The 24,660-nt window shown below is 33.9% G+C and overlaps 2 protein-coding genes across 2 annotated transcripts in view; both read right to left on the reverse strand.

The window, feature by feature from the left end:
• The window catches only part of LOC118748146 (E3 ubiquitin-protein ligase hyd), a gene marked incomplete in the record, with an annotated part of 830,802 nt that overhangs the window by 428,332 nt on the left and 377,810 nt on the right, over positions 1 to 24,660 (reverse strand).
• Positions 10,008 to 12,042, reverse strand: LOC118748152. The gene is made up of 2 exons (XM_036482490.1): positions 11,367 to 12,042; positions 10,008 to 10,994 (listed from the first exon to the last, which is right to left on the reverse strand). Exons 1-2 carry the CDS (start codon positions 11,477 to 11,479, stop codon positions 10,493 to 10,495), a joined length of 615 nt encoding a protein of 204 aa, XP_036338383.1. The 5' UTR covers positions 11,480 to 12,042; the 3' UTR covers positions 10,008 to 10,492.

A 24,660-nucleotide genomic window follows, 5' to 3' on the forward strand; every position in this document is an offset into this window, starting at 1 on the left:
TTATTTTTCAATAATTGCAACAAATTTTTTTGCCTTGTGATTAATCATATGATTAATTAATCGATTATTTTATTTTTTTCCATCCCTAGTTACAACATATCTGAAAGTCAATTTACGGAATATTTTTCTAAGTTGGGTAAGATATTTTTAGCAGCAGGTAACTACAACGCAAAACACTCATTCTGGAGATCTAAATTAATATCTCCAAGGGGAAGAAACTTAAATTAAGACATCCAAAATAACAGATTTGATGTTATTTCAACCGGACAGCCAATGTACTGGCCAACCGATCGTAGTAAGACATCTAATCTAATTGACTTCAGAATAACCTGTGGTCTCGTTCCGGCACAAATCCAGATAAAATCCCTTTTTGAACTATCCGTTGATCATTCACTTTGTTTAATTCCTCTTAACACAATCCCGACTGTTAATGAATACACTCTAAAAAGTGCATGTAAAACTATTACTGAAAAGTGTTTATTTTTCAACCAGAATCTGTGTAAATAAACTTACAATATGTTCAAGATTTGATTTTGAACATGAGATGTTTAAAAAATCGGCCGCTGGATTTCTTATTTATGGATATACATTTCTCAAACAGTTCACAACAAAATAATTCATTAAAATTTGGTGTTTTGTTCGGAAAGAGGCAAGCAAAATTACACAAAATATCCCGGTGTTTTAGAAATCGATCTTGAAAATGCGTAATGAAAAGATCTAGGTACGGTGTGTAAATCGTGACTCGGTAATACTTGTTTAAGGCGCCGCTTTAACACATTACGACGGCCGTGCGCGCAATCCTTGGCCGCAGCAGTTTGGTAGTTGACCGACGTCAACTCCGAAAAGATGAGAACCGAGCGCCCACGGCCGCCTCATATCTTCGTCCCAAATTAGCAAAAATTAGTTCAGCTAACATCGTCGGTCTACGCGCAAGCGCCCTTTTGAATTTTATACAGTGTGAATCTAAAACAGTGGTCCGCAAGGCTGACTCCCGTGCAGTGTTGCCGTTCTAGCCCTTTGGTGGCTAGATTTAGCTACTACATACTTTTTTGGCCACATAAATTTAAAATTACTACTAGCCCTTTTTTGGGCCTTTGGAAAATTTAATCATCCTTGACACGAAAGTAGTTGTATATGTTTAATTTTATCTTTTTTTCATTTATGTAAGAGATGCATTTTTTCCTTGACACGAAGAAGTTGTATATGTTTAATTTGAGCTCATTTTTTTCATTTATGTAAGAGATGAATTTTTTGTATTGTGTCTTTTTATGCAAACTATAAAAGTGTTAGGGCCGTTAACTTATCTATTAATGATTAATCTATACTTTAAAATAGATAAGTTTACGACCCTTAATGTGTTAATGGGGTGGTACCAGCATGTGGCGCCATCAAGTGTTGGTGCCAGCCGATTGACCTTGTATGTGCACTGAGCCAAAAGCACAATGGCTTTTTCAACCAAGTTATCGTTTGATTTTTTCGTGGTTAATAAGGCGATTGTATGACATGTGATTCGAGAACAAATGACTGAATGTGCAGAGGTGCTTGCTGTTATTTGTTGGCTTCCAGCAGTTTCGAGAGTACTAATTCCGTCAGCGCGACACATAATTTTTATTTATTTTTCTTAATTACGAAAAAGAAAACTTGATTCAAGTTGAAGATTTGAAGGCATATTTATAAAGCGGCTGTAGCTGAATGTGCAGAGATGCTTGCTGTTATTTGCTAACATTCAGAAGATGCGGTTTGTGAAAATAAAAACTTTTGCTTTGTATCTCAGAATTATGAAAAAGCATCTGCGAAGTGCAGAACATAAGCGTATCCAAACGAAAAAGTCGACAACCGAAAGTTTGGTTAAGGTAAACAAAAATATGGTTAATAAATATTACCAAATCATTGTTGAAAACATCAACCAAGGCATTATTAATATTATTAGCAACAAATCGATTTTCTAACCAATTGGTAGATCGAAATACTCAATAACCTCACACCCATGCATCAATATTTTATGCACGCTGCTAGGCATGTAGTACCATTCGTATTCAGTCAAATACATTGTTCTTGTCCTTATAAGGAGCTCTCTAAACGCGTCGATATTAATACGCATTCCACACGATATTAATCGCAGTATTATTGAAAAATTTTGAAATAGCTCTTTATTAATGCCGGTAATTTCTGATGCCACTTCTGCATTTGAAAAAAATTTGCGAGCTGTGTTGCCATCATTAGTTGTTTCCAGTCTTTACTTGGTCCACTATTAAGCCTAATCTTGTCCTAAACTCATTTTGAATCCTAACTTTATTCGCAGAAAAGGCGTCTTTGTTTTCTTTGCGAACTTGCCAGCATTTAAATGTTAAACGGTATGCGATGTGGAGTAAACACTCAAAACATCTAATCCAAGCATGTAGTGTAGACAACCCATACTTGTAATGATTAGCGATTGGTACTTTTGTAAAATTAGTAACATTCATTTCGGTCGGTTTGGCATGGCAAATAATACAGTTACTGGAAGCATTAGTGCCAGTCAAAATATTGGCAATAGATCCATCAATCATGGTGCAATGCATTTGATAAGAAACTTGAATCCCTTTTCCGTCTCGTATTACAACATCATCTTCTAAGTTCTCAATTTTTCTCGACATATCATTATATTCGAATAGAACTAGTTCGCGGTTTTCCTTCTTGAAACTAAACTTAATTGGACGACAATAAAAAGACGATGAGCATTTGTTATTGGTCCATATATTTTTGTTGGATGACAAATCAATTAACCTGGAAAAAATATTTATTTTTTAATAACTTATATGGCTTGTCGAAAAGATATAAGACCGTCATATCGCAAAATAGCTAATCGAGTAAATTAATTAATTCAGACCAGCCTTTTGCAAACTAATACTGTAAAAAGTTGTCAATGTAAATTAAAATGCCATTTACTGATCTAAACTCGAATTTATTTTTAAAGGCTATTGAATGTTTTTGGAAGACATATTAGATAATTTTTTGTTACCTCAGAGGGACTAGCGCAATGATGAACATAAACTCATCCGTTAATTTGTCGTCACCAAAATTTTGGTTATAGCGGCTATGCCCCGAACTTCCATCCATGCCCCACTTACAAACCAAAGCAGCTTTGGTTATGTCACCATTATCTGGGCTTAGTTCTAAAATACTTTGCGTTGTTTTCAGCAATAATGATTTCAGATCAACTTCGGCTGAATATTCAGTCGATTTAATCGTTGGCAGCAAAGTTTGTTTTTTTGTTTGCAATGCGTTTAAGCTCGGTATACAATCTTTATGCAACCGGTTTATTTTTGCACGTAAACTATTATATTTACGATCTGATAACTTCAGATCTATGTATAGTGCGAGTGAATCAGATATGGGCAAACCTCCGGTACTACTTTCAAAACATTCAACTTTGCTTGCTTTTTTCATTTTTTTCAGAGCATACTCGAGCTCTTCTATGGAATAGTTTTTCAACAAATGCTCTACCCTTCGATTTTTTGTTCTCCGTGAAGCTTCGCATAATTCTTCTTTAGAAGGTCTTCCCCGTTCAGCACATTTATCCTTATTTCCATTGGAATCCGGAAGGGAAAGGAATGTCCAATTTAGCCATTTAGAATATGTTTTTTCAAGAGCGCTTCTTTTGCGGCCACTATAATTCCACTTATTTTTCATCTCACTATTAAAAAGTTGTATTTTTTGATTCAAAAGTGCTTTGTCGCATTTAGCGTGTATTAATTTGTCTTCAAAAAATGCAGATAATGCAGACACTATCTGATGGACGAGTAGAAATCCAGATATCAGTTAAAATTGAGTTTTTTATAATTGAATTCATATTAATATTAGTTTTTTCACTATTTTACGCTTCACTACACAGCACAGAACACTACCGCGTGTGTCTACAGTAATAAACTTTACTATTTTTAAAGAATGTTTTGGCATTTAAGTAATGGAAAATACTGTGGTAACTGTAATCAGTGAAATTTTTTTTTTGCAAAAGTTTATTTTATAACCTTAAAAAAAACGATTTTCTTCGAAAAGCGCAATGAGTCTGCAGACTTTTTTTTTATTTCAAAGAAAAATGCCCCTTTTTTCAAATAAAAGAATAAAAAAAAACATACTTTTACATATTTTTTTTTATCCCTTTGTAAACTTAGGAATTTTTTAAATTTTCTGCAACAAATTTTAGGGTGTAGCAAATAGGCCATTCCAGCCAGGAAACTCAATATTTTTTAAAAAGCTCTATAGAGTGGTTTCCTTACAGATTTTCTAATTAGAAAAATTGTGTCTTAAGATAAAGTATGATAAATTGTATTTTTAGCAATTTTTTTTTAAAGACTCCAGCTAAAGGCATTTTCATAAAAGAAAAAATATATAAAAAACACACAACTTTAAGAGGTTTTTGTGAGAACCTTATGAGATAAAAACAAAAACTATGTCCTGATCCTTAATCTAGGATAAATTTCCTTTCCAACGATACCAAACACGTTGACATACGTGACAACAATTTTTTTGATTTTTGCCCGCTCATACAGCACTGTGCGGGTGGACGAATTTGTTGTAACATGAAGAGTTGAAGACTCCAGATGCTAGTCTCTTAAAATTTCCTCGACTCCCGTCGCAAGCATTTTTATAGCTTCCATGAGCATGAAATGGTATTATAACTTTGGTCCGATGTTTGTAAGTACCAGAATAAAAAGAGATAGACCCATTAAAATGTATACTTATATGATCAGAACATCGAGCTGAGTCGATTTAGCCATGTCCGTCCGTCCGTCCGTCCGTCTGTCCGTCTGTCCGTATTTGTATGCAATCTAGTCTCTCAGTTTTCAAGATATCCGGATAAAATTTGGTAGGTGGGTGTATTTTTATAATGTATTAATCATTTGTCGGAACCGGAAGAATCGGACCACTATAACATATAGCTCCCATACAACTGATTGTTCAGATATGAGATTTTTTGTTATAACTTCTCCATTTATGGAGCTAGGAACACGAAATTTTGCAGTACTTGCACCCATTATCAACAGAATACTTACAGTGAAAATTACAAAGATCGGGTCACTATAACCTATAGCTCCCATACAACCGATTGTTCAGATATAAAATTTTTCGTTATAACTCCTCCATTTATATAGCTAGGAACATGAAATTCCGCACTGTTTTCAATAATTACCAACAGAAAACTTACAGTGAAAATTAAAAAGATGGGGTAACTATAACCTATAGCTCCCATACATCTGATTGTTCAGATATGAGATTTTTCGTTATAACTCCTCCATTTATGCAGCTAGGAACATGAAATTTCGCACCATTTTCACTCATTATTAACAGAATGCTTACAGTGAAAATAACAATGATCGGGTGACTATAACATATATGTATCTTCCATACATGTGATTGTTCAGATATGGGATTTTACTGTAAAACTCCTTTACTTGAACTGCTAAAACCAATAAATTTGCGCTGCTCTTACTTGTTCCCATGTGAACTTGCAACAAAGTTCAATTCTGCCATTTCCTTGAAGGGATTTTCGTGATTTCAGACCCTTTAGTAAAGTTAGTATTATTTATTCATATTGTTTTGGTTTTTTACACACATTTCTTCTTTCAAGAATATACAATTTCATAAAATTTCAATGTCTATTTATTATATTGCTCGAGCGTTAGAGGATCTACAGTCCATACACTGAGAAAAAGGATTAGTTTCGACAACTAAAGATACATATTTAGTTCCCGAATTTTTACAATATTAAGCTTTCTTCCAATCCATGGTTTAGTCATAGTTGCCAAATCTTAGTTGAGGCAACCACGATTTGGTTTGAGAGCGGAACATATTCATGCTTGTGAGCCACCCCTCAAGAATGCTGAGCGCTCTCTGAGCACGTGAGTTTTTCACATACGAAGAGCGCCAACTGAGCAATGCACACAGTCCCACTTATCGTTTGAATGCGCTAGTATGCCGACCATTGCATAAAAACGATTCAATGAATGAGACTGTTTGTGTGGAAATCATTGCTAGCGGTAGCGTATATGGGCGAAACACGCGTGTGGTCACAGAGCGCTCAGTAAGCTATGGCATGTCGATCACTGCGCTAGGTAGAGAAAGAAAAGTGTGTGCTATGACATGCCCAGACTTGTTTGTCTCAGTTTCAGTTTTGCCATCGACGCGAGTTGTTTCGGTGTGCGCATAGTTATTTCAAAATATAAAGTTTGATGCCAACCGGGGTTTCTCAGTGGATATATAATTCATGCGAATTATAATTTGAAAGTATCTATTCAGCCAAGGAAAAAGCAAAGCAGTATACTTAAACCAGCACTTTCACCACATATTGACCTGGGTTTTCACACGACTGTTCCTGTTTCAGCGTTTCTTTTTAGGAAATTCTTACCACCATTACATAAGTATGTATTATTTACACTAGTAACTATCTATGAAAATATGTATGTATTTTTTATGCTTAATATCGTCAATCGTAATAGTCGTTTTGTAATTATTAACAAATATACATTTGACCCAACTAGAAGTCTCAAGTAAATTGCAGACTTTCATGAACTAGATATTTATTTCGCCATATTCAACTGTGCCACTTGGTCACTATAACCAAATCTTGGTAATTATAACTAAACCTTTTTCTGAGTGTACGCGTAAGTAGCCCGTTACGCGCATTTGGGTACTTAAAGTTGACATTATAGACAATGTTTTTGTGTAAAAATAAAAAATTTTAAAAATGCCATAATAAAAAAAAATAATCAAAAAGAAAAATGTTTACTTAATTTCTTTTTGTTTTCTATACGTTGCACATCAATGTAAATGTACAATTAAAGCACATAATAACACGGAAGAAATACATTTTTTTTAATTAAGTTTCGTTAAAAGGTTTCCAAGATACAGCACTTTAAAGAAAGGTATGTATAACGTTTTCTTAAAATTTAAGTCCGGTGGAAATAGGCAACCCTACTTCATATCGGCAAAATATGCTGCACGTATATTCATGTCACCTAGACCTTCAATCTCTTCAACTTTCATCCAAATCCTTAGAGGTCGCGCACAGAGGTGGCCGCGGTAACATGAAATGCCTCATGTGGTAAAAATTTTTCTCTTTAACGTTACAGTCGGGCGTATATTTCTGTTTATATTTCTGAAACGTTGTGTAAAAATCGAGACTTTTTCATTTATCCTGATAATAAACCCGAAAAGCTACATTTTATATACAAACACTTGTTTCCTATCTTTTGTTGATTTAAAGATATATGTGGTTTTAAGTAGTCTTTAACGTTACATTTTTTGGAGTTCAGTTATATACAGTATCGGTCATATCTATAGCACGCCATTTCAAAGTGATATTGTGTGCCACTTATGTTTATTTATTTATTTTTAAGAATTTTCAATTAAAATATAGTTCTTATAAACCCAAGTTTAACAATTTGTAGAATACTACAAAAAAGTGCAACAAATTTTCATATAAATTTCAAACTTTTTTCTCGGAAGTATTAGAATTTTTCTGAATGCACAGTTTTATAGCCCAATCAAATTTAGTCTAATAGGGCTAAAGACGGGTATCACCGATACTGTATAAGGTCACACGTAAGGAAAATTTGGCGAATTCTTGCGAAGTTAAAAATTAAACTTGAGTATTTTAATAAAGATCAAGGTTCAAAGAAACTATAAAAAATATTAACTTTTGGATAAAATATTCATAAACCAAACGTTACTATAACGTTACTTACCATATTTGACAATATTTTTCAATTTGATCGCATGCGAGGAACAAGAGAAGTGAACGCCCACCACATACATTGTAAGTCAATTGGCACTTGTTTCAGGATGCCTTAAGGTGTATATCAAAAAAATATATCATATCAAAAATTTTTTTTCGCTCGTTCCCAAAATTTTGACCATATGGTTTAATAAAAGTTGATTTGTAATTTAATTTCATTTAACAACAATTTAAAATTAGGATTAAATGAAACACAACTGATCTTAAATTGTTGAGTTCCACTATTCTGAAGTTTTTTAAAAGATTTTGATCCAGTGTTAAAGAGTAACAGGAAACGATTTCCTCTGCTGTATTTCTGTCTCTTTTAAATGAGTAGTAGCAGTGCAAATTTACAATTTGGTTACAAGTCTACTACAAATTTAATATACATATGTACCTAGAAGGACGGTTGTAGAACAAAACCTACACATACATGATTGTATGTATTTTGGATTACATCTTCCTTTAACAGATTTCGTACATACAAACATACATATGGCCAATTCTACAGGAAAGTAAACCATCCCGATTTTTTTTCTTCCAAATGTTAAACTTATTAGTGATTATTGGTATTCACTATATCTGTCAGCTGCTTCTGACACCAATTCTTATCATGTCCAAGTATTTTTTGTTTAATATTTTGCTCCTTTTGTCGAAGGATTTTTCACGAACAGTTTTCGATACTTGAACAAGGAAAAGTACAAAAATATAAGCTTTCGTTGATTTATTTTGGCCGATTAAGTTCTGAGCGATAGAAAATAAATTAGTTTAACAGGATACTTCCAAGTTAGCGAAAGAGTTGTTTATAACTCCTATTAAGTCGTAATAAAATGTACCGCAAATGTTAAGTGTAACGTAGCATGTGAATAACTAAAAAAGTGGTTTTTGGATAGTTAAGTACCCTTTCCAAAAGGTTTTCTTAGTATTGTCGATATCATACTGATTCCATGTGGAAAAAAAGAAATCATAGCTGACTTCATTGCACAATTACCTAACAAATAAGTGTAACGTGGTCAGTGCTTTTTTTCTTTTTATTTAAAATTTATTTTATTGACTTGATGACTATTCTCATTTCATTTTAGCAATAAATAATAAGGTGACCTGAATTTTTTAGCATTCCGGGAGGACAAATTCTCCATATTGAGAACACAAAAAATTTGTCTTATATTTATTTAACACATAAATAACGAATAAGTTAACATTGTTAAAAGAAACAAAAACAATTAAAATTTGCTCTAAATACAAGTCAAACAAGTTAATAGTACACCGCGTTACATAATTATAAGACCGAAACATATTTCCGTTGATTTTTGGCAATTTTTTTTTTTTTTTGTTGACAGTGTTGTTAATTTTCTTCCATATAAAAAAATGTCGAACATACTTTGTATGGATGAAAATGAGTGACAACGTAAAAAAATTCCAAAAATCAACGATATTTTGTAGATATATGAAACTCGCACTTTATTTGACTAAAATTGCATGGGCTATAAAATACGCAAAACATTTCCCAAAATTCTTAAACAAAAGTTTAAACAGTTTCACATAGTTTGAAATGTGAATTTTTTATGGTGTTTGTTATAGAATGAACTATATTTTTATAAGAAACTATTTAAAAATAAATAGCTGTTTTGATTGGATTAAACAGGCCTGCGAAATCTAATTTTTCCCCTTTCCAATAATTATGTTATTTTTTTTTTTAAGATCTAGGTTAGGGCTGCCAGACGTCTTGGTTTTACAGGATTTGTCCTGATTTAGACAAATTGTCGTGGAGTCCTGGCCCACACTTCGATTGTCCTGATCTTTTAATGAAGGTACCTATCTCGGCAGTCGGTTCGAAAACGCCGTATCTCAGAAAAGTTTTCAATAAAGCCCTATCTCAGATTTTGATGGAAAAACGCCATATCTCATATGCAAATATATTGGGATAGGCCGTTTTTGATTCGAATTCTGAAATAGGGCGTTCTTCAATCAAATTCTGAAATAGAGCGTTATTAGGAAGTTTTCTGAGATATGGCGTTTTCGAACTGGCTGCCGAGATAGGACGACCTTTTATTCAATATGTGATATATTAGTTTTAAGGAAAACTGAATGAAAAGTTGAAATAAAAAAGGTTGATTTCATACCTGAAAATGAATAAACATGAAGAACGCTAAAAAGATATAAATGTGTTTTTTACTTTTAATAAAATTGAATTAAAATGAAATACTTTATTCAACTAAAAGATTATTTTATTCATTTAAACATTGCATTACATTATATCTTATATCAGAGGCTACGGTGTTATCATTCTCGGTTACATTTGGACTTGCAACTTCTTGCGAGATTGTCGGATCTTCCTCCCAGTCTGCTTTATAGTGTAAACCAATATTATACAACGCGCAACATGCATTTATTATTGACCCAGCTTTGTCAGGTTTATAGTGCAGGCCCCTTTCAGCAGAAAGACATCTAAATATAGACTTAAGGACGCCATTTGTCCGCTCTATCACGTTCCGCTGAACGAAAAGGGGTCAAAAGATGTGGTTCTAATGGAAATCCAGAAGCACCTAGGTATTTTAAGGTTAAATCAAAAGGTTTCATAACTATTAACGAAATACAACCTAGAAGCCAGGTGTTCTGACCAAAATCATCAGCAACCATTTGTTTCAAATCACTATTGTTCCAAATAAAAGCATCATGAGTAGATCCTGGATGTCCAGCATCAACATACCGTATCCGCATTTGGTAATCGCACATCTACAAAAAAACAAAAATGAAATGTCGTACAAAATAACCATACAGGATAACATAACTCACCAGTAAAACATTCAAACTGAAATATCCTTTTCTGTTCATATATAAGTGGCGAACATCCTCCATCGGTCCCATTATATGCACATGTGTCCCATCTATACATCCAACAACACCAGGAAATTTCGTTTTCGAGTAAAAGAAGTTCTTGTTTTTGGATTTCTCTTCCTCGGCCATTTTTGCAGTAATCCATTGGCTGCAAATTTTTTCCTCAATCAGTTGAAGCATCTGTTTTAAAACAACCGACATCGTAGGTTGCGCCAGTCCCAAATTGAAGTCATTGCCGTGAGACTTCATAAAACTTCCTTCTGCAAAAAATCGGAAAGCTGCGCAAACTTTTATTAGCGGAGGTACTGCAGTTGAACGATGGTTCCCCCTAAAGTCATTCCTCAATGTATTTACCAAATATAATACAGCTTCTTTTGGAAGTCGGAAATATGCTTTAAATCTGAAATCAAAAACAATCACAATAAAAAGTCTTCCAAGCGTTAACTTTTGGGAAATGTTTAGTTATTGGTACAATGAATTTGTGGTGTGCAGCGGGGGGAGAGGGGCCGTTGCATCTCAAACCCCACCCATTACAAAGATCACAGTCCAAACTTCTATTGTCAAAGGTATACAACATTTCTTGTGCGTATAATTCCGGCTACGCCATCCAAAGTACTTTTGCGCAGAACCCACATACAAATTTACAAAAAAGTAGAATTTCATCATTTGACTCACATATATGTTAAAGTTTTAAAATTCCGGTGACGCGTTTGAACACCACAACTTAAAATCATTGTACAAATAACTAAAACGTATCCTAACATTTACTTACAGTGCCGGCGGCAGCTCTAAAGGATTGGAATTATCCCTTAAATGTCGCCTGATTGATGCTGCGTTCGTACACTCCTCCTCCTCTTCAAAAAATAGTTCTATTGAACTAAGCATTGTAGCAAGACTTATTATTAAAAACTCTATATTAATAACTTTATTTCACTTTTATTTTGCGATTATTTTGCTTGTTTACAATCCTGCGCTGGTTGACGAGCTGTCAAATTTCAATAATCGAAAACTTTTCAGCAACTGGCGATAGTTGCCATTTGTAATACAAGTTTTCTTTTCAGTTGCGTTGCAAGCTGCCAACCGAACCATAGTTGCGTTGCTATACATAATCGACCCATAAGCCTTCTGTCATTAGTAGTCGAAAACTGAAACCAAAACGTTTTTTCTAACATGTTGAATATCTTCTTTCTGTTTTGTTTATTTGGTTAAAATCTTTTCTTTTCAGGCGAATGCCGAAAAAGTGCAAGTTCCTGATCAGGTACACGACTGAGGGGTCATACATAAATACTATCCAGTAGATAATATCAGGAGCTAAAATCTTATCCAAAAGGCTTTTCTGAAACTTATTCCTTTCTCCTTCATTTTTTGTATGGAGCGGCACAAATTGAAGGGCTTCTGCTTTCGCTACTCAAAAAAAGAGCTTTCAGAAGGGCCGTTTGAAGAAGTTCTTTTAAAGTTTCTCTTAATTTATAAAAATCATACTTCTTTAAGGAATTTATTTAATGTTCATATCAAATTGTTTTATTTAGACTTGCAATTCCTATTGAATCTTTTTTGTAATGCTAAGTAATATAAACATATACTTAAGTAAGTATAAGCACTTTTTTCAGTCCTTGTTGGGTAAGTCTTTTAGAATGGCTTCACTTAAGACAGCCTACCTAAATTATCTTCAGCTTATGAATACAAAAATTGGCAAAAATGGTCATGAAGTGCGTTGTAGGATATGCGGAAATTCGCTGATGGTGGTTGGGAAAACATTCAAGACCACGTTAAAGGCGCCGCTTTTTCAAAGTTACGTCACCGTCAAGATAAATTTGTTCGTTTATAATTAAATATTCAGAACTTGAACGTTTCATCATCATCAACCTTTCAGTTCTACGAATTGTGTCACAAAACTACATTGCTTACAATATCAGAACCAAAACAACTTTACTTATAGGGAATATATTGGCACCATATTCACTTGTGTCTTCGTTTTTGATTTGGATGATAAGTGTCTTAGTCGATGAGTTCAGGATTATGGCAGCCGTAATCTAGGTATGTTAAATAAAAATACATATACATCGCTGGTTCTTTTCCAGCACGTCGAGATTTCCTTTTATTGATGACATGTACTTAATGTTAGAATTTTTAGCAATTTCCATGAAAAACCAAAATTTAATTTATTTAGAATATAATTTTTACTTAAAAGCCAATAGTATTAGTGGTAATATTCATAAAGAGCCTAAGTAAATCAGAACGACTTATGTTATTTTGAAGTTAACGCTAGTAATGCACGGCAATGCTAAAAAAAAGTATAAAAATAATTTTCTCGAAGTTTTCGTGATGAAATTTTATTATGTTTGTGGTAGCGTGGTACCTATACATACCCAAATCGCTAATTAATTTTTTAAGAGGCAAACTACACAGGTCTGGTTAATTACGTACTTGGATGTGAAATAACACATTTTCTAAAAATTTTTAAGCAGATTTGCGCTCCAGTGCAACGAACATACTTATTTTAAGCCATCTTACAAAACCATTTATCAAGATAAAAAATCCTCATACACAAATTTTGCCACTGATAAAACCTATACCTACATATGTATGTATCTGGCAAACAAAATGACATATGGTAGGCAATAATTTCCACCTGTGGAGACGCGTCGTTAGCTAATCTATCAATCTTGTTCACTGTTCAACTTTCGCAGGCGATTAGTCGAATCAAATGTTTACATCATTTAACTGAAATTGGAACAATGTAAACGCCTATTAAATACAACGATTAGAAAATAATAATATTCTGAACGCAATTTTTTTAAAAGTTCATTACTGCTACAAAACATGAAAAGGAGGACAAGGAGGACATTTTTGCTCAAAAGGAGGAAGGACAAAATTTTTGAGGAGGACAAATCACGTTTGAGGAGGACAATCCTCCTCAAAGGAGGACGGCTGGTTAGCTTATAAATAATAACACATATATAAGAAAGTCTTTTCATGAACAATTGCGAATTGAGCATTATACTGCTAAATTTTAATAACTATTCTATTGAAATAAAGCGAAAATAACATTTGTAAAATATCCTTTGAAACCGTTATCTCTTAACATTTTGACTATATATTTGCCTATAATTCAAGTAGATTTTTTGCAACACATAAATCTGATAAGTTATCTGCCCATTACACGTGCTTGTGCTCATAACACTAATATTTTATAGAATCTGATACAAGTCTACAGCAGACTATGAAGAGTTTATAATAATAATAATCAGGGACGTGAACCGGATGAAAAATTTGGCCGGTTCGGTTCAGCGGTTCGAACCGTTGAACCGGTTTTGGATTGGTAAGTCAAAGCGGTTTTTTGGTCTTTGAACCGGGGTTTCGGTTCGGTTCAACGGTTCGGAAAAGAAAAAAAAAACGTGCAAGTTTAAGTGTCAAGTGCAACAAAGCGCAAGGTTAACTGTCAAGTGTCTGTCAAATGAGATGGGTTGCATTAATATTTGATATTGCCACATGGTAAATAAACATATTTAACAAAAAGAAAAAAAGTGGGTACATTTATATATTGAAAATTGGTTGAAAAGAACCTTAAAACCTTTATGAAAAGTGGTTCGGTTTTCGGTTCGGATCAAACATTTGTGGAAAACTTCGGTTCGGTTAATGGTTCAGTTAATTAATAGAAAAAAGCGGTTTCCGGTTCAAAACCGGTTCACGTCCCTGATTTTTTCAGTCATAAAAATATACACATAAATCAAATTAGCACATACCAAGTTAAATAAATGTTGATAATGCACGCAAGTCAACAGGTAATATGGACAAAGTTAAAAAATCCACTTCAAAAAAGCAAAGCATACGCATAGCTTGACTCATAGCGGCGTCGTTTTTACAAAAAGTACTTGCTGACGTTAGAACCCATCTGGGACTTAACAGTCATTCCATCTTTGCAATTTAAAATAAAATTCTTCTAACAAGCAATATACAAAGTCAATATTAACACCATCGACGACAGTTTAGCCGTAGGTGATATTTTAAAGCAGAGTATCATATTTGAGAAACATGCAGATAGAGGGTATTGAATAACTGTAAGTCGAAGTGTTGATTACACCAAGTATTGCTGCACAGTGTCACTATTTTTGCTGTCGCTTGTTTGGTTTTGCCGATTTCAAAAATTTGAAAACAGCATTGAATTCTTCATAATTAGGTCTATAGCTGAGATTTTTAATTTTTTTTTCTGAGACGCAGAAGAAAATTTTTTATAAGCTCAAAAAACAGGTTTTTTTCTTATATAAAGTATAAAGGGTATTACTAAATATTATAAGAAATTGTAATAGCTTATAAATTGTACGTCGTAATGCTTTTTAAATCACTAAAATAGGACCAGCGGTTGTCGAGATATTTAAATTTGAACGACAAACTACACAAAACTTTAGAAAAACTTTAGTATAAAAAAAGGTAAAATAAAGTTTTTTTTTTAAGTAAGTATAGGAAAAACTAAAGACGCCTAATGGTTACCGATTTATAATAAATTCACTAAAAAAGCAGCAGACAGTTTTCTGTATGTGCGATTTGACGAATTCTGACCCTGCTTTGAAGATTGTTCAAAAGTGTTTACTGTGCCTCCAGAAACTACATTGCATTCCAAAAGCTCTGAGACAAAGCAATCACTTTGGAGTCGGTTTTACACACTTGAGTGTAAGTTAAATAACGATTTGCAAAACATTTTAAAACCACCTGGTATTACTCATGTCTACAATCCTGTGGAATATGCTTCGAGTATACATTGCGCCTACTTGGAAAAGTATTTGGATGGTCCGAAACGTGTTGTGTTTGTTGGTATGAATCCAGGGTCGAATGGGATGGGCCAAACTGGGGTGCCGTTTGGTAATATCTTGACTGTTCGTGATGAAATGGGCTTGACAGGTTCAGTTCAGCAACCTCCTTCGATACATGCAAAGCGGTCAGTATCAGGATTGGAGTGCAATATCGAAGAACCCAGTGGTGTACGAATTTGGAGTTTGTTTAAAAAGTTGGCGGGTGGATCATTAAATAATTTTGGTCGCCAATGTTTTGTACATAACTTTTGTCCGTTAATTTTTTACGATAGTGCCGGACGCAATATTACTCCTAGTGAGTTAAAAGGTGATTATAAAGCAAAAATTGGAAAAGCATGTTTAGATGTACTGGACTTGGAATTAGACTTGTTAAAAACGGAAATTTTGGTGGTGATCGGATCGTACATGCACGACATGGTAAAACGTTCTCGCCATGCGAGTAGTTTGAAAATATGTAAGCTTCCTCATCCGAGCCCCCGTTCTTTGAATAATCATAATTGGCCCGAAAAGGCCGAGAAACTTCTTTACGAATTTGATCTCATAAAATATATCGGCGATGAAGTGTAGCATTTATGCTAGTTATTCGGGTCTTTTGCTAAATCACACATTGTCCAATTTTTGGCATGCCTGTTGAAAAGAAATCTATGAATCCGAATTGCACCAATGTTTATCGGACTCAATAATGACAATAACATAAATTTCACAAAATAGGCTACGATGGATTTAGCAATATTCCCTAATATATACATATTTAATAATATATATTTTTTTTGTTACAGTCGCTTTCATACAATTTCTAATTTAATTTAATGTTTGGGCTATTTATTTCTTCACAAATAATTAAGTTCCATACTTGCGTTCATTGTTTTCCTGAATCGGATGTTACAGTTTTCCGAAACTTGAATTGAGATTCGACTCTAATTAAGCTATATTTTTCATTTTTATTTAATTTTTCCTTTAAAATTTCCATGTTTCATCAATAAACAAATTAATAAAGGGTGACAATAAATAACGGGGACAAGCATTTTTGCATATTTTTCTATAATTTTAGCAAAATTTAAGGAAACAACTTATGTATAATTACAATAGTACTAGGTATTACTAATTTGTGTTTAAACCGAATTCAAAGTGCCCTCCCTTGGCACCAACGCAGAGCTTTAAACGTTTGGTAAAATTTACGGCCACACGCCGCAGCTCCTCTAGCAAAATAAGATCCCATTCACGGCGCAGTGATTGCTTTAGGGAGTCCAAACTTTTGTGTGGCTTAGCACAAGCCCTGGTCTCCAAAATTGACCAAATGCTGTAATCCATGGGATTAAGATCTGGTGAGTACGGTGGCCATTCTGCAGCTGTGATAACGTTCGGAAAATTGTCTTTGCACCAGTCTTGAACTTCTGATGCCCTGTGAGCAGGAGCCGAGTCCTGTTGGAATGTCCATTCCTGTTCGCCAAAATGCTCTTGGGCCCAAGGAAGTACCACAGCCTCCAAAATGTTACGACGGTAAACTTCCCTATTGATTTTAACCCCCTGATCCACAAAAATTAGAGGTGTTTTGCCGGATGAACAAATTCCAGCCCAAACCATCACAGATTTGGGATTTTGGCGGTGCTCGACGATGTGTGATGAACCAGGAGCTTGTGCCGACCAGATCCTATCATTTTGACGGTTGTGCACTTGCTCAATGGTAAACAGTTTCTTATCAGTGAAAAGAATTTTTTCCCAGCGATCATTTGCGGCACGACGCACAGTGTATTATTTCCACATTCTAGAAAATATTAATTACATTATTTTATGTCGCCAAATTTCAAAACAACGTCAACAATGTTTTTAGAAATGCCTGCTAAAGACGAAACAATAACGGACGGGATTCGATTTGGAAGATTACCGAGCGCAGTATTATCTAAAACTGTATACTTGAAACTGAATCTCACTGTTTAATTTGTTGGCAACAATTGCTAAAATACCATTTTGGTCTTATTTTTTTAGGTATGTTCTTTTTAATGAATATACATTTTTGGGATTTTAGTCAACTAGGACTGAGTATTTCATGTTAAAGTAAAACGATGTTAATTTAGATTTATTTTTAGCAGTTTATTAATTTCATTAGACCCGCAAACTCGTTATCCGCCACTATTCAATAAAGTTTGTATCTCAGTTTATTTACCACTCCTCTTTGACTTTAAACAACACAGTTTTAGCTGCTGGAAAGTGCAGGTTTTAATGAAATTTTCATTTTCAGCCCTACTAGGAATTTCAGTTTCTTCTAGTAATTTGTTTGAATTTCTTCTCGACCGAGACAAATTCTTGTATTTCCGCTTTGAATAGAGAAAGCCTAATTCATAACCTTTCCAATAGTATCCCACTTTTGTAAATAGAGCAAGAAATATTGAACTTATAACGGAATTTCGTTGACCCAACTTGATTTTTTATCGATATTTTTCACGCCCATAATTCAAAAAAAAATACATTTTTTTAAGTCCATTTTTGTCAGTTTATAATTCATTGTTATAGGGAAATTCTAAATATCAATTTTGGGCATTTTAGCCTTTGTAGTTAGTTAAATATTTAAGTTTTTGCCGTTTTAAAAATTGCAGTTATATAATAGGGTGGCGTGGCAGTAGCTTTAATGACCAATTTTTTGTAAAAAGCTTCGCTTATCTTATAACATACCTTGTGAAAAATTTCATTCATCTATCTTCAATAGTTTTCGAATTACATAATTAAAAGCAGCTAGATGGGTAAAATCTTACACTGTGCGACGCAAGAGTTGTCGACATCTTTCCAGCCGTACTTTTTTGTTTTCATCCGTAAGCAACTGCGCTCTTGGAATTTTGTACGGCTTAATGTGAAGCTCCTTTTTCGCAATTTGAAGAACAGTTTCACGACCAATACCAGTTTCGCGGGCAATTTTTCTCATTGAAAGCCTTGAATTTCGCTGAACTTGCTTTTTGATTATCTGGCGGTTCCTTGGTGTATTGACAGTTCGTTTTCTTCCACGTCCCGGGCGATCACCTTCATGGCCAAGTTCATTGAACCGCTGGATTGCTTTGGAAACAGTTTGGCGAGGAACGTTGAGCAACCGAAATAGCACTTTTTTGTTCGACATTTCAAAACTTTTAATTAGGTAGCGAAATGAATACTTAGTTATCAGTATTAAGTAGAGAATTCAACGTGATCTAAATTTTACAGTTATGTTGGTTCATTCACGAGTACGACCTCGTTGAAGTTTGTCGCCGTTATTTCTTGTCACCCTGTATGTATAAAAAGCTGACCTCAGTCATTTTTAAATTATTATACTTGCCTCATAAATAGCTCTGCAGCTGCAGAGCGTATATTTTCAGATTTAAAATTGATCCAGTATGAAAACAGAAATAGAATTTCATTACAAACTGTTGATAATATGATGGGGCGTATTCATAGTAAAAACAAAGTCGACACTGAAGGCAGCCTCAGTTTTTGACATAATTTCCAACGAGTTCAACGTCGCAAATAATTTGATAATTAACGTAAATGATCGACTGCTAATAGTTTTAAGTATGTACATTAGGGTGATTCAAAATTGGAACTTTATGAATTTCGACTGAGAACGTTCGGATTCTTGAAGGTAAGAGCGAAAACAAGTACCTTCTAAAATTTCAGCTTATTTGAACAAGATTTAGAGGTCGCTCAACGCTGTTGTTGGTTTTCCGGAAACTACACATTTTAGATGCATCTTTATTAACAAATAGGTTTTTTTCATCAAATCTTGTCGTTGAATTTCGTTGAAATTTTGTAGGTAGGTTCCAAAAAAATATTAGCTTATTGGAACTCAGTTTATATAACTCAGTTTTTATGATTCGATAAATTAGTTTTAAACACATTTATTAATTAGTTAGTAGCTAAGTTTTGCCTTATAAAAAATTAATATTTGGATCCGCCACTGGCCGCCTCCGAACAGTAATTGGATTTTGTGAGAAGCTTTTTCAATGCAGAAATACACACGGAGGTAGTGTTGGGCTTTAATCAATCCATTTTTCAATCATCTTGTTGTGGTATGATAGAAGATTTATTGCCAAGTAAATATTTTCAGAACTTAGCACATACATTTTCACAATATCTACGAAAACACAAGTTATTTATTTCAGCTGTTATTAATATTTGCTTGTGCGGCCGCTGTAGTAGAGGGGTTTGAGGTATGTACTACCTCCTCATAATACCTGGGCTCGATCCCTGGTCCAAGCAATATTAAAGGAAACTTTTAAAAACAAGATCTTTCTTAACAGCGGTTGTTCCTCCGTGCAATCTTGGGCCAATTTGAATTGCAAGAACAATTAATTAATTAATTTTAAATTTCTATCACTACTACTACTATCCCTAATAACAATTGGTTAATTGTAATTGTGGAGAATAACAATTAACAATTAATTATTTGCAATTTTTGTGGAGAATAACGGTGATATTCTTCAGTTAAGAATTAAAAATTTTGTAATTGGTTTGTAAATTTTATTAAAAATCGACGATTATAAATGCCTACTATATAGGCCAGGGATGTGAATATGATAACCACCCACAACCCAGGCCTGTGCCGTATTTTTCTTTTTATTTATAATGCCGAATTTCCACTAGGCTTTGAACTGGCGAAAAATGCATGATATTTAAAAAATGCCATGTGGAAATAAACTTAATGACTATTTTTACACATAAAAGCACGATAATTTTTTAACGCCCAACTTTGTCATTTGTCATTTAATGTCTAGTGGAAATCCAGAGTAAGTAGACTAATTGTTATCAAAAAACCAATTGCAATTAAATTATTTGCCGTATACAATACCCAACTAAATGTTTAATTGCAATTAATTTATTTACAATGCGCAATTAAAATTTTAATTGCAATTAATTTAACTGCAATTACTTTATTCATAAATTAACAATATGATTGAAAAAGTAATTGATTATCGCACAACACTACCTTCGTGTGTATTTCTGCCTTGACACTTAGCAAAGGTGTAAGCGCCAAAATATTCAGCCTCATTGCGAGAGTCGTGTCGAATGCAAGTCGTTTTTCGAGAGTCGAATCGTATCGAAAATTTCATGTCATTGCCTAAAAATTCTACTCGACTAGTGTATTAAAACGGAAAAACTTGGCAGCACTGCATAGTTTTCGACGATTTTCGTCCTTTGCTTATTTCAGCACGACAGTAGGCAATGCTAGTGTTGTCGAGTCGTTCAATTTAGCCTAATTTACGACTTACGCAATGAGGGTGATTACTATTATACTATAAATATTTGCAATGACTAGAAAAATACTTTAATTCAGCATGGCATATGAGTGATATTTATCTGGTGATTTTTTTAATTTGATGTTTAATATTATTAACTGATGAGGTCCACTAATTATATGAATTACAATGTGATCTTAGGAGTATTAAGCATACGCTCATTGGCTAAGGAACAAAAAAATAATAATGCAAATATTAATTTTTTATAAGGCAAAACTTAGTTACTAACTAATTAATAAATGTGTTTAACTCTAATTTATCGAACTTATATAAACTGAGTTCCAATAAGCTAATATTTTGGAACCTACCTACGAAACTTCAACGAAATCCGACAAGATTTGATGAAAATATACCTATTTGTTAATAAAGATGCATCTAAAATGTGTAGTTTCAGGAAAACAAACAACAGCATTGTGCAACCTCTAAATCTTGTTCAAATAAGCTGAAATTTTAGAAGGTACTTGTTTTCCCTCTTATCTTCAAGAATCCAAACGTTCTCAGTCGAAATTCAAAAAAGTTCCAATTTTGAATCACCCTAATGTACATATATTTGAATTCCAGTTTCTATAAAATCTATACATAATATTTTTGTTCCTCTCTATACAAGATTAAAAATAATAATCTCTTTTTCGATAGATTGTCACAATATGTAAAATATCTTTGTTAATGTACAAACATACAGTATTGGCCAAAACTAAGACACCCCCTTTGTGCGTTTTTTGCTATTGCTGTTTTTTCTCAAAACAATGAAACCAGAAATCAACATTTTTTGCATGTTATTTTTGCTTATTTATTCACTTTTAATAAAACCACATACTTGTTATTAATTATTATTTTTTTTCAAAAGTTTAACATAAAATAGTTCATAGTGGTCAAAAATTCAATGGACAAAACCAAAGCACCCTCCTTGTGTTTCTAAAAATACAACGGCGCGCGACTGTCAACATACGGGACCACCTAATGGGACTTCTCACAAATGCGTGTGAAAGATGTTTTGAAAAGATTGAGGTAGCTCAAACTTCAATTTGTGAGTGGTATTAGAATGGTAAAAATGGAAAGGAACAAGTATTCAACAGAATTTAAAGACAAAATAATCAGTGATTGGAAAAGTGGTTTAACTCGACGTAAAATTAGTGCAAAATATTCGATCAACAGATCAGTCATATCGCGGCTTATAAGAAAATATCAACAAACTGGCAATGTGACAACCGTACATACTGGAGGAAGACAGCGAATAACTTCTCGACATGATGACTTTTTGATCAAAAAACACATTCAAAAGGATCCAGCAGTTTCTTCCATTCAAATTAAAAAAGTTTGTGTTTGCCAGTTAGTGAACGAACAATTATAAGCCACTAATTTCAGCAAAAAATAGAGAGGCCAGAATAGAATTTGCAAAAGCTCACCTTGATTGGACGGTCCAAAAATGGAAGACTGTTTTATTCTCGGATGAATCGAAGTACAACATAAAAGATTCCGATGGTGTAAGACATGTGAGAAGACCGAAAGGCCAGAGACTCAACCCCAAGTATTGCATTGCAACTACCAAATACGGTGGTGGTAACGTAATGGTGTGGGCTTGTTTTTCGGGGCAAGGGGTCGGACCAATTCACCGAATAGGAATAATGGACCGATTCATGTATACCTAAATTTTTAAAAACCTAATGCTGCCATATGTTGAAGAGGAGATGCCATTGAGATGGAGGTTCCAACAGGACAACGACCCTAAACACACCTCTAACCATTGTAAAACTTGGTTGCAGCGTAAAGGCATATACGTTTTAAAGTGGCCAGCTCAGTCCCCTGATCTCAACCCCTTTGAGAACTTATGGGAGATCGTTAATACGAAAATTAACAGGGAAAACTGTAGGACCAAGGACGATCTTTTCGAAGCTGTAAAACTAGCATGGGAGGGCATATCGCAAGATATTATCGATAACTTAATATCTTCAATGCCTAAAAAATGCGCTGCAGTCATCCAAAATAATGGATTTTCTACAAAATATTAGCATGGAAATATATTTGTTAACACCAATATAGGGGGTGCTTTGGTTTTGTCCATTGAATTTTTGACTACTATGAACTATTTTCTGTTAGACTTTTGAAAAAAATAAAAATGAATAACAAGTATGTTGTTTTATTAAAAGTGAATATATAAGCAAAAATAATATGCAAAAAATTTTGAATTCTGGTTTCATTGTTTTGAGAAATACAGCAATAGAAAAAACGTACTAAGGGGGTGCTTTAGTTTTGGCCAATACTGTACATATGTATGTGTATGAATGCGAATTACATGATTTTTCGGTTATTGACAATAATAGAAAGCAAAAGTATGAAACCAAATAGCGTTTTCTTAAGTTTTTTCTAACTTGATACTTTGATACTTAAATAAAAAAATTCTGATAAATTTGATCTACTTTTTGTTTCTTTTACGACACATTTTTTCACGAGGTCGCGGCAACACTGCTTGGGAGTACTTTACCACAAGCCAGCGTAAGCTGAAAGTGAGTGTATTTATTATTGTTCATAATCCAGCCGACACAAAAATTATGATTCGCTTTGGTGAACAATTTGCGTAAGTAAAAGTTCCGAAAATTGTTCGCAAGCTCGATAATTTTTCATAAAAGGTGAGTCTTTCGGAATTATTTAGTTTAGCAAAATGTGTGTCTGCTAATGACATTTTAGTAAACAGGCGGCAAATGAATTATTAGTGGTATTTTATAAAGTACTAATAAATATTTCAATACATTACTTTCATATAAAAAAACAAAAACTTCTTGTTTGTTATATGGCGCTACCAAAATCGGAATAAGGCAGGGAAAAGCGTTCGTATAAGATCCGAAAAAAGATCGAAAGTTCTCCGCTAACGATGCGTTTACGAACTTTAGAGAACGAAACTTTGCGTGCCACAAACATATCGACGCGTTGTGGGAAAATGCTTCAAAAAAGTTTTGTTAGCGATTATCCTTTTCAACAGTTTGGTCTGGTAAACATGCTTATGGATTCGCTTGTGGATATTTGGTCAGCTGGGAATGCCAAATGCGTGAGCACTACTAAATTCACAAGTAGACTTTATTCGCTGGTCGCGCTAGGTTACGCCCTCAATTACCAATTAATAGTTGACAGATTGTGGAGAAAGCATATGTTTAGATCCCAAAATAACCTAAAAAATGTATATATGTATATATTTTGTTTTTTTCTTAATACTACAGTTTACAAAGATTTTGTAGCTATAATCATGAATGGAACGAACGGAATGCTCCAGAGCTACATATGTATGTACGAGTATATACAAGTATTTACATGCATGCTACTTATCTAAGTATGGGCAATTCTTTTTTGTAAGTATATTTAGTTGTAGGGTGCAATTGTCCGCAAAAATATCAATTTAACTTATAATATTACAAAACAAAAGCTTAAGATACATATCGTCGTTTAAAGTACAAAACCGCGCATCGTCATTCTGCAAAACCGCGTAACTGACATTTGCTGCCAAAAATTGGATTTGCTCACACAAGCTCTTGGCTCAATCCTTATCCATTCGTCCTCAAATATAATAGCCAGAAATGCGATTGCTTTATGAAAAAAGAGAATATATCATATTTCAAGTGTTTTTACTCTCTAAAAAATAATTTGTGCAACCTCACATAGCCGGTTTTACATTATTTCTTTTTTGGTTATTGTTGTTTCCGACAGGGTGGGTGTATGATGTATTTTGGAACGAATTTCCGTCATCCCTTGTCAAATTTGGTTTGGAGATATACCGGTTTCGGCGTTGTGTGATTTTTCGGAAAAGGACACTGAAGATGGCACAACGCCGAAACCGGTTTGTCTCCAAACAAAATTTGACAAGGGATGACGGAAATTCGTTCCAAAATGCGTTTTACAATATCTTGATACGCGGTTTTGCATGTTATTGATACGCCGTTTTATACTTTAAGCGACGATATTGTGGCGAATACTGCGGCAACACAAAGCGAACAACGAGAAATAGGCA

The sequence above is a fragment of the Rhagoletis pomonella genome, unplaced genomic scaffold (assembly GCF_013731165.1).
Source record: "Rhagoletis pomonella isolate Grant_MI unplaced genomic scaffold, Rhpom_1.0 Rhpom_scaffold_00001, whole genome shotgun sequence".
NCBI classification, from domain to species: Eukaryota; Metazoa; Arthropoda; class Insecta; order Diptera; family Tephritidae; genus Rhagoletis; species Rhagoletis pomonella.